The sequence below is a fragment of the Triticum urartu genome, chromosome 3A (genome assembly GCF_056163025.1).
Source record: "Triticum urartu cultivar PI428250 chromosome 3A, HENAU_Tu73, whole genome shotgun sequence".
Lineage (NCBI taxonomy): Eukaryota > Viridiplantae > Streptophyta > Magnoliopsida > Poales > Poaceae > Triticum > Triticum urartu.
Window position 1 is genome coordinate 568,801,035 of NC_141875.1, and position 14,275 is coordinate 568,815,309.

The window sequence follows — 14,275 nt, forward strand, 5'->3', positions numbered from 1 at the left end:
ACTGTTTTCTTTTCTCAAAGATCAGTATGGACTAATAAAATATACATTATCTGAAGGCACATTACGAAGTACCAGCAGGTCAAACACTCCTACGTGCAATGCAATAAAATAAAGATTCGAAGGGAGCAATAGACCACAAACGTCAGAGCTTAGGTATCAATCAACCAAGACTTAAGCAAAAACTACTGAATCCCATAACACGGTTGATTAGCAGCGGCTGCAGGGTTATACAGCTCGTGGTAAGTTCAATACAGACGAGCAGTACAAGCATCAGGATCAAGTGCTTCTGCTTCAGCAATGTACAAAAGAGAGAGACATAGCTATACTGGGTTTGCTGGCCTAGACATTTGCAAAGGAGAGAGACCACGAAAAAGGTTTTGCCAAAGGTCCACCTCGCAAGCGCAAGAAACATCCGGTTTGTTAATACTTTCTTCTTCATCATCATCCCACGAGAATCAAAGATGAAAAGGGGGCACTGTAGATTAGTGTTTTAGAGCGACGGGAGGGCCGTCCGTCACTTGTGGACAGACAGCTCGTGCAGATGCGCGATGTCGGCGTTGGAGAAATGGCTGGTGCCGCAGATCTTCTCCAGAGGATCTTTGCAGCACCTCTGGAGCTCCAGGTACCTGTCCAGGTTGAACTTCTGCCTCTGGATCAACTTCCTCTGCCGGGACTGGAACATCCTCTCCATGAAGTCCCGGTATGTCGGGTCCCTTGATGTGATGAGGAAGTAGGCGTACCCGACGACCAGGCCCGTCGCAGTTGTGAAGAATGTGATGGGCTCCATGACGTCCCACGAGAACTCCCAGAAGGTGAGCCTGAAGAAGAGCCCGACCTGCGTGATCAGGAACCCTAGCCCAGACCAGAGGATACGCCGGACTTGCTTGTGTGCGAGCTTGTTGATATCTTCCAAATGTGTCTGGAGTTGCTTGAGCTCTTCCTTTCTTGGGTCATCCTCAGGTGTCAGTGCAAGGGGCATAGCTTTTCTTACAAGATCCACAATCTGTATGCAACAAGCAAAGCATCAGTCTCTGCCAATATTAAAATATCAGCCGACGTTCCACTACTTCTACCAATGCAAAGTACCAGCTGTTGCTACTACTTCCAATGTTAAGTGTCGGCTAATGTCACGCTACTACTATAGACCTTCAAGTCAGACCCCAAGAAATCTCAGCATATACGTACTGGTGAAGACTAAATTTAGAGTTGTTATAAAATAATGACAGCAAAATTGTAGTACAACAGATGAGTTGCCCAAGTAATAAACGTTTAGAAAGTAGAAACTATGAAACCAAATATAAACAAAATAAATGTCTGAGAAGAACAGTGCTCTCTTGCAAGATCCACAATCTGTATGCAACAAGAAAAGCATCAGCGTCTGCTAATATAAAATATCAGCCTATGTTCCACTACTACTACCCATGTAAAGTACCAGTTGCTGCTACAGCCAATGTTAAATGCCAGCTAATTTCATGTTGCTGCGATAGACCTAAAGCCTTCAAATCGCCGCAAGAAATCTCAGCATATGTATTTGATGAAGACTAAATTTAGAGTTCTAGAATAATGACAACAAAACTGTAGCCAAACATAAATACATGAGAGCTGCCAAACTAAACATTTATTTAGAAAGTAGACATTATGGAACCAAATCAATTAAAAATGTCTGAGAAAGACATCACTCTCTTTTTGTGTAACTAAGCTTTTGCCTCATAATTTGATAACTGATCACATGCAACGCCATCAAACCAACCCGAGGAAACTTTCTGTTTTGCCCACCTGGCAACAATTGTTTACAGATGTTCAGCATGTGACACAAGGAGGTTTCTTCACTAAGGAAAGTATGTCCAAGAAAAGCGAAAGCTACAATATACAGTAATCAGGTAACACGATTATGAATTACTTCAACAGATAATGTAATTCCAAAAACCGCCAACCTTTAGGCAAGTCACATTGTTTGTCACCGACAGAAGGATCGTGCTATCAAACGACAAACTTTATGCATGGTGGACTGGTAGTTAAGTACGCTAACGAACCACTAGATAACAAGATAGGCACCCTGCACAACAAGCCACCCATCTATCTAGACTGAAACAAGAAAAAAAACCGGATTCCACACGGCAAATGACCCATCCTGTATGACAAGAAAGGACGTAGGAAAGCAAGCTAGAGGAGAAGGTATCGATTGCTTTATCACCCACTGAATCGGAAGAGTTCTTCCCCATGGAAGAAAACGGAGATAACTTTTGCACTGGTGCGTCCGGCGTGCGCACTCAGGAGGAGCACGCAGTGAGCCACCCACCACTTGGAGCCGCGTCCTGAAGCAACCGGACGGCTTTTCTGTGCCACGGAAAAGTGCATCGCTTCTGGTTCTGTTCCACAGGCTAACCAGTCTGGCCATGGTCGCCATCCTCCGGCCGCACCATGTTTGGGCAGTTCCAAAGCTCCAATCCGCTAACGAGGTCGAACAGAGTATAACAAAGTGGGCGATGAATTCAAGTGTTGCGCGCAATTTGGACGAGTGAAACTGAGGGACCAATGATGGGGATTTGACGAATAAACAACGTGCCAGACCCTGGACATTGGACCACCGATTCGACAAGTGCACCTGTAGACCTGTACTTTGAGGAAATCTACCGAACAGCTGATGGTCACCATCGGAGAGAGGAACGCGCCGATCGATCAGTACTAGGACCCTCACGAGTCACGCGCACAATGGCCTGAATCAAGCGGGTACCTCCGGCTCCCGGGCCCGAACCAGGGAGCGCGCGATGATATTCGTGAATGTATCTCCCTAGGATGCATCGTAGATGGCTCAGAAATTTCAGAAACGTCAGAGGATGATGCAGAGCACGGGCCGAACACAAACGTCGCCGAACCAAACCGCGAACAGAAAATGGCAAAGCCGAAGGAATAGTACTACTAGTAATTTTTCGTGAAAAACGTCATGGATGATGCAGAGGTGGTGGGGGGAGGGAGGAGCGGCAATGCGGGGCGGAGCAGACCTTGTCGGGCTGGAGGTAGACCTTGTCGCGGAAGAGGAGCACGACGCCGGCCTCGTCGAGCGCGCCGGCGAGCGCGGTGGCCTCGGCGCGGGTGCGGGCGGCGCCGGCCTCCTCGCACTTGCGCAGCAACTCCGCGTAGGGGATCACCTCGCCGTCCCCGAGCCGCCGCTTGAGCGCCTCGACGTTGGCCATCCGCATGAGCCGCCTCGCCTCCTCCGCCGTCACCTCGGCCTCCGGGTCCCTCCCCGCGGCCGCCTCCGCCGCCGGCAGCGACGCGAAGCCGAACCGCTGCTGGAAGAGGCCGCACGGCGTCTGCGGCGGCGGGGGCAGCCTGCACACCACGGAGGCGACGGCGGCCCGCGCGCGCGGCGGCGCGCAGGCCGGGGCGCCCGCGCCGGCGGCGGCGCGGAGGAGCGGGCGGGAGAAGCGCCACATTGACATGGGTCCGCGCGGGGGTGCGTGCGTGCGTGCGCGAGGCGCGGGCGGGTTGGAGGGGGGGGAGGGAGGGTGGCGGAGGGAGATATGGGGGGAGGCGGTCAAAGCGGGGGCGGGAAGTGTGGCGGGGAGGGCAGAGAAGGCAGGGGAGGGCGAGCCGGGAAAGGCTCGGGCGAAGGAGGAGGGAGACGGCTCCGCGTGGGGGTTTTTGCCTCTACGGTGTGTTTTCTGCGGCAGTGGGATTCCTTTTTCTCGCTTGGTTTTCTTGGCGATGTATGGCGGGCCGCGTGTTTCCGGGTGGTTTCCTTGCCGTGCGCGGAGGCGATCGCAGTCGCAGGGTAGGAAATAATGCGCGGTTGATATTTGGAAGGAAACAGCTGTGGCATGGCGGAGGAAGACGCTGCGCGTGCTCGCAGTTACTGCCCGCTTTTACCACCTTTCCATTTTCACTCGAACAATGCAGAGTATGCCATAAAACCATGCCTCAAAAAAACACGCATTTCCCCTGCCAAGTATACATTAAGTTATTCATTGGCGAAAAAAAGGTATAGATTGATAAGTTGATAAACATTTGGAGATGTTTTATGGTGGGAGCCTTAATAACTTGGGGAAAATGCCCACACATTTTCCCCGCGAGAAGAAGAATAAAATACCACACATTTTGAGGAGTGTTTTCGACAGGAATTTGAACTTTATTTTCTTCCGTCGAAGACAATTAAGATTTCGACAATTACCCATTCACTTTTGAATCATAGCCAGCATTGCTCTCTTCCCCAATCCGAGCGCAAGGATTCAATCTTAAAAAGTAGAGTCGGTGACGTCTGAGCAGAAAACATTCTAAAAGGTAGCGTGTGGGAAGGGGATCTCTTTTAGCAACGGATAACGGAAAAAAACGTACGATGACAAATCTAGCGCTTGGCCTCGACGATACCGACAACTGACGATAGCTCCGGGATTTGAGGAGGATGGAGATGATCCCTGGTCAACACGCCACATCGAAAGATTATTCATTGACCCACAACATACTTCCTCGGCTATAGTTCTTCAAATTCGGCAGAGGTTAGCGATGTCGATGACAGATGTAGGATTTCCTAATGACTCCAATGTGAATTTCTTTTCTTGTGTGTGTGTGTTGGGAAGGGGGTGGTTCTAGAAAGTTCTATTTACACATGTTCTCTCTCAACTTTCCAGGTGGATTCACATGCATGCTTTGTGTTCGCTCTGATCGTGATTAAGGAAACACATGATAACCTAAAAAAATCATGTATAACAAGATTATTGCTAGGAATATATTAAGTTGTTCATTCATGGAAAAACCTATATATTAATTTATTAAACATTTGGAGGTGTTTTCAGGTGGGAGTCTTAATAGCTTATGGAAATTACCACACATTTCCGAAGCAGGAACGAGAAGAAAATACCACACATTAACCAGGAGAGCTTTCAAAAAGAATTTAAACTTCATTTTCTTCCGCTTAAGACAAGCAAGCTTTCGACTAATACCCTTTCACTTTTCAACCATAGCTTATCAGAGCATTGCTCTCTCTCTCTCTCTCTCTCTCTCTCTCTCTCTACCAATCCGTGCGCAAGGATTCAGCCTTAAAAAGTAGAGTCGGTGACGTCTGAGCACATAACATTCTAAATGGTAGCGTGTGGGAAGGTGTTCTCTTTTAGCCACGGATAATGGATCAAAACATACGACGACAGATCTCCGCTTGGCCTCGATGATACCGACAACTGACGATGGCTCCAGGATTTGAGAAGGATGGAGATGATCCCTGGTCAACACGCCACATCAATAAAGGTTCTCCATTGACCCACAACATACATACCGAGCTATAGTCCTCTGAATCCGGCGGAGGTTAGCAATGTCGATGACAGTTGTGGGATTTCCTAATGACTCCAATGTAAATTTCTTTCCTTGTGTGTGTGTGTTGGGAAGAGGGGAGGGGGGGTTCTGGAAAGTTCTATCTACACATGTTCTCTCTCAACTTTTCAGGTCGGTTCACATGCATGCTTTGTGTTCGCTGTGATCGTGATTAAGGAAACACATGATAACCTAAAAACGAAAATCATGTATAACAAGATTATTGGCAGGAATATATTAACTTGTTCATTCGCGGGAAAAGCTATATATGAAGTTACTAAACAATTGGAGGTGTTTTAAGGTGGGAGTCTTAATAACTTATGGAAAGTACCACACATTTCCCATGCAAGAAGAAGAAAATACCACACATTTACTAGAGAGTTTTCAAAAAGAATTTGAACTTCATTTCATTCCATGGAAGACAAGTAAGCTTTCGACCAATACCCTTACACTTTTGAACCATAGCCTGTCAGAACATTGCTCTCTTCCCCAATCCGAGCGCAGTGATTCAACCTTAAAAATTAGAGTCGGTGATATTTGAGCACAAAACATTATAAACGGTAGCGTGTGGGAAGGGGTTCTCTTTTAGCAACGGATAACGAATAAGAAATGAACGACGACAGATCTAGCGCTTGGCCTCGACAATACCGACAACTGACGATAGCTCCGGGATTTGAGGAGGATGGAGATGATCCCTGGTCAACACGCCACATCGAAAGGTTCTTCATTGACCAACAACATACTTCCTCGGCTATAGTTCTTCGAATTCGGCAGAGGTTAGCGATGTTGATGACAGATGTAGGATTGCCTAACAACTCCAATGTAAATTTCTTTTCTTGTGTGTGTGTTGGAAGGGGGTGGTTCTGGAAAGTTCTATCTACACATGTTCTCTCTCAACTTTCGAGGTGGGTTCACATACATGCGTTGTGTTCGCTCTGATCGTGATTAAGGAAACACATGATAACCTAAAAACAAAAATCATGTATAACAAGATTATTGCCAGAAATATATTAAGTTGTTCATTCACTGAAAAAGCTATATACTATTAATTTATTAAACAGTTGGAGGTGTTTTAAGGTGGGAGTCTTAATAACTGAAATTACCACACATTTCCTATGCAAGAAGAACAAAATACCACATATTTACTGGAGAGTTTTCAGAAAGAATTTGAAATTCATTTTCTTCCATTGAAGACAAGTAAGCTTTCGACCAATACCCTTACACTTTTGAACCATAGCCCATCAGAACGTTGCTCTCTCTCTCTCTCTCCCTACCAATCTGTGCACAAGGATTTAACCTTAAAAAGTAGAGTCGGTGATGTCTGAGCACAGAACATTCTAAAAGGTAGCGTGTGGGAAGGGGTTCTCTTTTAGCAACGGATAACAGATAAAAATGTACAACGAAAGATCTAGTGCTTGGCCTCGATGATACCGACAACTCACGATAGCTCCGAGATTTGAGGAGGATGCGGATGATCCCTAGTCAACATGCCACATCGATAAAGGTTCTTCACTGACCCACAACATATTTCCTGGGATATAGTTCTCCGAATTCGGCAAATGTTAGCGATGTCGATGACAGATGTAAGATTTCCTAACGACTCCAATGTAAATTTCTTTTCTTGTGTGTGTGTGTGTTGGAAGGGGGTGGTTCTAGAAAGTGTTATCTACACATGTTGTCTCTCAACTTTCGAGGTGGGTTCACATACATGCGTTGTGTTTGCTTTGATCATGATTAAGGAAACACATGATAACCTAAAAACGAAAATCATGTATAACAAGGTTATTGACAGAAATATATTAAGTTGTTCATTCATGGAAAAAGCTATATACTATTAATTTATTAAACATTTGGAGGTGCTTTAAGGTGGGAGTCTTAATAACTGAAATTACCACACATTTCTCATGCAAGAAGAAGAAAATACCACACATTTACTAGAGAGTTTTCAGAAAGAATTTGAACTTCATTTTCTTCCGTTGAAGACAAGTAAGCTTTCGACCAATATCCTTACACTTTTGAACCATAGCCTATCAGAACGTTGCTCTCTCTCTCTCTCTCTCCCTACCAATCTGTGCGCAAGGATTCAACCTTAAAAAGTAGAGTCTGTGACGTCTGAGCACATAACATTCTAAACGGTAGCGTGTGGGAAATGGTTCTCTTTTAGCCACGGATAATGGATCGAAACATACGACGACAGATCTCCGCTTGGCCTCGACGATACCGACAACTGATGATGGCTCCGGGATTTGAGAAGGATGGAGATGATCCATGGTCAACACGCATCATCGATAAAGGTTCTTAATTGACCCACGACATACAACCCGAGCTATAGTTCTCCGAATTCGGCGGACGTTTAGCGATGTCGATGACAGTTGTGGGATTTCCTAAAGACTCAAATGTAAATTTCTTTTTCTTGTGTGTGTGTGGGTGTGTTGGGAAGGGGAGGGGGATCTGGAAAGTTCTGTCTACACATGTTTTTTCTCAACTTTTCCTGTTGATTCACATCCATGTGTTGTATTCGCTCTGATCGTGATTAATGAAACACATGATAACCTAAAAATAAAAATCATGTATAACAAGATTATTGCCGGCAATATATTAACTTGTTAATTCTCTAAAAAGGCATATATTAAGTAATTAAACATTTGGAGGTGTTTTAAGGGAAGTCTTAATAACTTATGGAAAGTACCACATATTTCCCATGCTAGAAGAAGAAGAGAATACCACACATTTACTAGGAGAGTTTTCAAGAACTTCATTTTCTTCCGTTGAAGACAAGTAATCATTCGACCAATATCCATTCACTTTTGAACATTGCTCTCTCCCCCAATCCGTGTGCAAGGATTTGACCTTGAAAAGTAGAATTGGTGATGTCAGAGCACAAAACATTCTAAACAGTAGCGTGCAGGAAGGGGTTCTCTTTTAGCAACAGATAACAGACCAAAATGTGCGACGATAGGTCTACGCTTGGCCTCGGCGATACCGGCAACTGACGATGGCTCCGAGATTTGAGGAGGATGGAGATGATCCCTAGTCAACACGCCACATCGATAAAGTTTCTTCGTTGACCCACAACATACATCCCGGGCTATAGTTCTTTGAATTCGGCGGAGGTTAGCGATGTTGATGACAGTCGTATGATTTCCTAACGACTCCAATGTAAACTTCCTTTCTTGTGTGTGTGTGTCTTAGGAAGGGGGAGGGGGTTCTGGAAAGTTGTATCTACACATATTCTCTCTAAACTTTCAAGGTCGGTTCACATGCATGCGTTGTATTCTATCTGGTCATGATTGATTAAACACATGATAACTAAAAACGAAAATCATGTATAACAAGATTATTGCCAGGAATATATTAAGTTGTTCGTTCGCGGAAAAATGATGTATTAAGTTATTAAACATTTGGAGGTGTTTTAAGGTGGGAGTCTTATTAACCTATGGAAAGTACCACACATATCCCATCCAAGAACAACAAGAAGAAAATACCACATATTTACTAGGAGATTTTTCAAAATGAATTTGAACTTCATTTTCTTCTGTCAAAGACAAGTAAGCTTTCGACCAATACCCTTTCACTTTTGAACCACAACATATCAGAATATTGCTCTCTCTCTCTCTACCAATCCATGTGCGAGGATTCAACCTTAAAAAGTAGAGTCGGTGATGTGTGAGCACAAAACATTCTAAACGGTAGCGTGTGGGAAGGGGTTCTCTTTTAGCTCGGATAATGGATCAAAATGTACGATGACAGATCGACGCTTGGCCTCGACGATACCGACAACCGACGATGGCTCCGGGATTTTAGGAGGATGGAGATGATCCATAGTCAACACGCCACATCGATAAAGGTTCTTTGCTGACCCAAAACATACATCCCGTGCTATAGTTCTCCGAATTCGTCTGAGATTAGCTATGTCGATGGCAGTTGTAGGATTTCTTAACGACTCCAATGTAAATTTCTTTTGTTTTCTTGCGCGTGTGTGTGTATGTGGGGAAAGGGGGAGGTGGTTATGGAAAGTTCTATCTACACACATTCTCTCTCAACTTTCCAGGTTGGTTCACATGCATGCGTTGTATTCACTCTGATCATGATTAATGAAACACATGATAACCTAAAAACGAAAATCATATAAAATAAATTTATTGCTAGGAATATATTAAGTTGTTCATTCATGAAAAAGGTATATATTAAGGTATTACACATTTGGAGGTGTTTTAAGGTGGGTGTCTTAATAACTTATGAAAAGTACCACACATTACCCATGAAATAAGAAGAAGAAAATACCACACATTTACTAGGAGTGTTTTTAAAAAGAATTTGAACTTCATTTTGTTCCGTCAAAAATAAGTAAGCTTTCTACCAATACCCTTTAACTTTTGAACCATAGCCTAGAAGAATATTGCTCTCTCTCTCCCCCCTCCCCCCTCTCTCTCTACCAATTGATGCGCAGGGATTCAACCTTAAAAGTAGAGTCGGTGACGTCTAAGCACAAAATATTTTAAACGGTAGCGTGTGGGAAGGGGATCTCTTTTAGCCACAGATAATGGATCAAAGAGTACGATGACAGATAAGCGCTTGGCCTCGTTGATACCGGCAACTGACTATGGCTCCAAGATCTGAAGAGGATGGCGATGAACCCTGGTCAACGCGCCACATCGATAAAGTTTCTTTGTTGCCCCTGAACATACATCCCTGGGCTATTGTTCTCCGAATTCGGCGGAGGTTAATGATGTTGATGATAGTTGTGGGATTCCCTAATGAATCCATTGTAAATTTATTTTCTTGTGTGTGTGGGGGGGGGTGTTGGGAAGGGGGAGGGGGTTGTGGAAAGTTCTATCTACACATGCTCTCTCTATACTTTTCCTGCCGGTTCACATCCATGTGATGTATTCGCTCTGATCGTGATTAATGGAACACATGATAACCTAAAAACAAAAATCGTGTATAACAAGATTATTGTCAGAATATATTAAGTTGTTCATTCGCTAAAAAGGTATAAATTAAGTTATTAAACATTTGGAGGTGTTTTAAGGGGGGAGTCTTAATAACATACAGAAAGTACCACACATTTCCCATGCAAGAAGAAGAAGAAAATACCACACATTTTACTAGGATAGTTTTCAAAAAGAATTTGAACTTCATTTTCTTCCGTTGAAGACAAGTAAGCACTCGACCAATACCCATTCACTTTTGAACCATACCCTATCAGAACATTGCTCTCTCCCCCAATCCGCGCGCAAGAATTTAACCTTAAAAAGTAGAGTTGGTGATGTTGGAGCACAAAACATTCCAAACAGTAGCGTGTGGGAAGGGCTACTCTTTTAGCAACAGATAACGGATTAAATTTACGACGACAAATCCACGCTTGGCCTCGATGATACCGACAATTGACGATGGCTCCGGGATTTGAGGAGGATATAGATCATCCCTGGTCAACACGCCACATCGATAAAGGTTCTTCGTTGATCCACAACATACATCTCTGGCTATAGTTCTCTGAATTCTGCGAATGTTAACAATGTCGATGACAGTTGTAGGATTCCCTAACGACACCAATGTAAATTTATTTTCTTGTGTGTGTGGGTGTGTTGGGAAGGGGGAGGGTGATATGTCTCCAACGTATCTCTAATTTTTTATTGTTCCATGCTATTATATTATCAACCTTGGATGTTTTATATGCATTTATATGCTATTTTATATGATTTTTAGGACTAACCTATTAACCTAGAGCCCAGTGCCAGTTTCTGTTTTTCCTTGTTTTAGAGTATCGCAAAAAAGGAAAATCAAACAGAGTCCAATTGACCTGAAACTTCACGGAACTTATTTTTGGATCAGAAGAAGCCCAAAAGACTTGGAGTGCACGTCAGGGGATCAACGAGGAAGCCACGAGGCAGGGGGCGCCCTCCACCCTCGTGGGCCCCTCGTGCCCCCCCTGACGTACTTCTTCCGCCTATATATCTCTATATACCCTAAAAACATCAGGGAGCACAATAGATCAGGAGTTCCATCGCCAGAAGCCTCCGTAGCCACCGAAAACCAATCTAGACCCGTTCCGGCACCCTGCCAGAGGGGGCAATCCCTCTCCGGTGGCCATCTTCATCATCCCGGTGCTCTCCATGACGAGGCAGGAGTAGTTCTCCCTCGGGGCTGAGGGTATGTACCAATACATATGTGTTTGATCTCTCTCTCTCTCTCGTGTTCTTGAGGTGATACGATCTTGATGTATCGCGAGCTTTGCTATTATATTTGGATCCTATGATGTTTCTTCTCCCCTCTACTATCTTGTAATGGATTGAGTTTCCCCTTTGAAGTTATCTTATCGGATTGAGTCTTTAAAGATTTGAGAACACTTGATGTATGTCTTGCCATGCGTAACTGTGGTGACAATGGGATACCAAATGATTCACTTGATGTATGTTTTGGTGATCAACTTGCAGGTTCCGCCCATGAACCTATACATAGGGGTTGGCACATGTTTTCGTCGTGATTCTCCGGTAGAAACTTTAGGGCACTCTTTGAGGTTCTATGTGTTGGTTGAATAGATGAATCTGAGATTGTGTGATGCATATCGTATAATCATACCCACGGATACTTGAGGTGACATTGGAGTATCTAGGTGACATTAGGGTTTTGGTTGATTTGTGTCTTAAGGTGTTATTCTAGTACGAACTCTAGGGCTGTTTGTGACACTTATAGGAATAGCCCAACGGATTGATTGGAAAGAATAACTTTGAGGTGGTTTCGTACCCTACCATAATCTCTTCGTTTGTTCTCCGCTATTAGTGACTTTGGAGTGACTCTTTGTTGCATGTTGAGGGATAGTTATGTGATCCAATTATGTTATTATTGTTGAGGGAACTTGCACTAGCGAAAGTATGAACCCTAGGCCTTGTTTCAACGCATTGCAATACCGTTTACGCTCACTTCTATCATTAGTTACCTTGTTGTTTTTATATTTTCAGATTACAAAAACTATTATCTACCATCCATATACCACTTGTATCACCATCTCTTCGCCGAACTAGTGCACCTATACAATTTACCATTGTATTGGGTGTGTTGGGGACACAAGAGACTCTTGTTATTTGGTTGCAGGGTTGCTTGAGAGAGACCATCTTTGTCCTACGCCTCCTACGGATTGATAAACCTTAGGTCATCCACTTGAGGGAAATTTTCTACTGTCCTACAAACCTCTGCACTTGGAGGCCCAACAACGTCTACAAGAAGAAGGTTGTGTAGTAGACATCAAGCTCTTTGCTGGTGCCGTTGCCAGGGAGGTGAGTGCTTGAAGGTATATCTTTAGATCTTGCAATCGAATCTTTTTGTTTCTTGTTTTAGCACTAGTTTAGTTTATAAAATAAAACTATAAAAAATGGAATTGAGTTTGCCTCATACGCTTCATCTTTTTAATATCTTTCATGAGTATGATGGGAAGGAAAATTGTGCCAAAGTGTTAGAAGAAGAATGCATTAAAATGTTTGGCATTAAATCTTTGAATGATGAGCATGATTGCAATGTTGTTAGTATGAACTCCTTGAATATCCACGGTACTAATGATGATTGCACTAGTTATGATGAAAATGTCTCCTATAAACATGTCAATTTTTGTGGAGTGCATTGGGTTTGTAAGTACACACCAAACAGGGAAGATAGATATTGCATGAGGCATAAGTACTTGGAAACTAAATTGTTGCAAGAAAGGCTAGATGATTGTGCTAAAAATTTAAATTTTCTTGGCCGTACTTGTGGACTTTGCAATGAACAGGGTCATTTAGCTATCCGATGCAAATTGTTTCATGATCTAATAGTGTCCAAAAATTGTGATGACTTGATTTCCCTTGCACATTATAATGAACTCAGTTTGCTTATGGGTTACGAAGAAATGAAACGTATAACTAATCATCTTCCAGAATTTGCCCGTTATAAACTTCTTGGTTTTGATCCAGAGGAAATTTATATGTATTGTGCGGTGAATTGTATTGAAAATCCTTATATTGCCAACTACATAAAGAAAAGAAAACAAATAGAAGATGAAGAGAATACTAATGAAAGGGAAAAGACTTCCCAATACCCTCCTATTATTTCTTATGATGAATCAGGTAATGAGGAGGAGCCTCCTATTCAACCAATCTCATTAATAAGGAGCTCCAAAAAGAGGATTGAACCCACACATGGTGTGGTGAAGAAGAAGAAAAGAAAAAGGAAGAGAGGTTAAAAGATATCTCTCCCAAATAATGCTGCTCCTATTACTATTGTGCCTCATGAAAATATAATTGTGGAAGATAATGATACTTCTTATGATCATGAAAATCTTTTTGGCACTTGCTTGGAAGAATATGATAATTGCTATACTATTGGTTATATACATACTATTAATTATGAGAGTGATTATGCTTATGATATGAAAAGGCCCAAGACTGGGGATGCTATGTTTGATGAAGATGATGTTTTTGAGAATATATTTTCTGCAATTAATGTTTGTCCCAAGCTTGGGGATGCTATGTTTAATAATGATGATATTTTTAGCCTCCCAAGTTTTGATATGCAAAGTTGTTATGATGATAGCATGCCTCCTACTTATGATGATTATTGTGATGATACTTATGATATAAAAATTAGTGATTATATTTATAAAACTTGTCATGATTATTATTACCCTTTTTCTGAACATTACTCTTTTAATGTGGAAACAATTTGTAGTATTCAAGTCTCTTATGATACTCCCACTATCCCGAATGAGAATAATTTTGCTTATGTGGAGAGTAATAAAATTTCTATGCTTGTAAATCATGAAAAGAATGCTCTATGTGATGGTTATATTGTTGAATTCATTCATGATTCTACTGAAAACTATTATGAAGGAGGAATATATGCTTGTAGGAATTGCAATAATATCAAGTTTCCTCTCTATGTACTTAAAGTTTTGAAGTTATGCTTGTTTTACCTTCCTATGCAAGTTGATTCTTGTTCC

At 42.7% G+C, this 14,275-nt stretch overlaps 1 protein-coding gene across 1 annotated transcript; it reads right to left on the reverse strand.

Annotated features, from left to right (window-relative positions):
• Positions 1 to 171: 171 nt before the first annotated feature.
• Positions 172 to 3,518, reverse strand: LOC125545159 (calcium uniporter protein 1, mitochondrial). Its single transcript, XM_048709034.2, has 2 exons — positions 3,003 to 3,518; positions 172 to 1,003 (listed from the first exon to the last, which is right to left on the reverse strand). The coding sequence occupies exons 1-2, from the start codon at positions 3,441 to 3,443 to the stop codon at positions 515 to 517; spliced, it is 930 nt and encodes a 309-aa protein (XP_048564991.2). The 5' UTR covers positions 3,444 to 3,518; the 3' UTR covers positions 172 to 514.
• Positions 3,519 to 14,275: the final 10,757 nt, after the last annotated feature.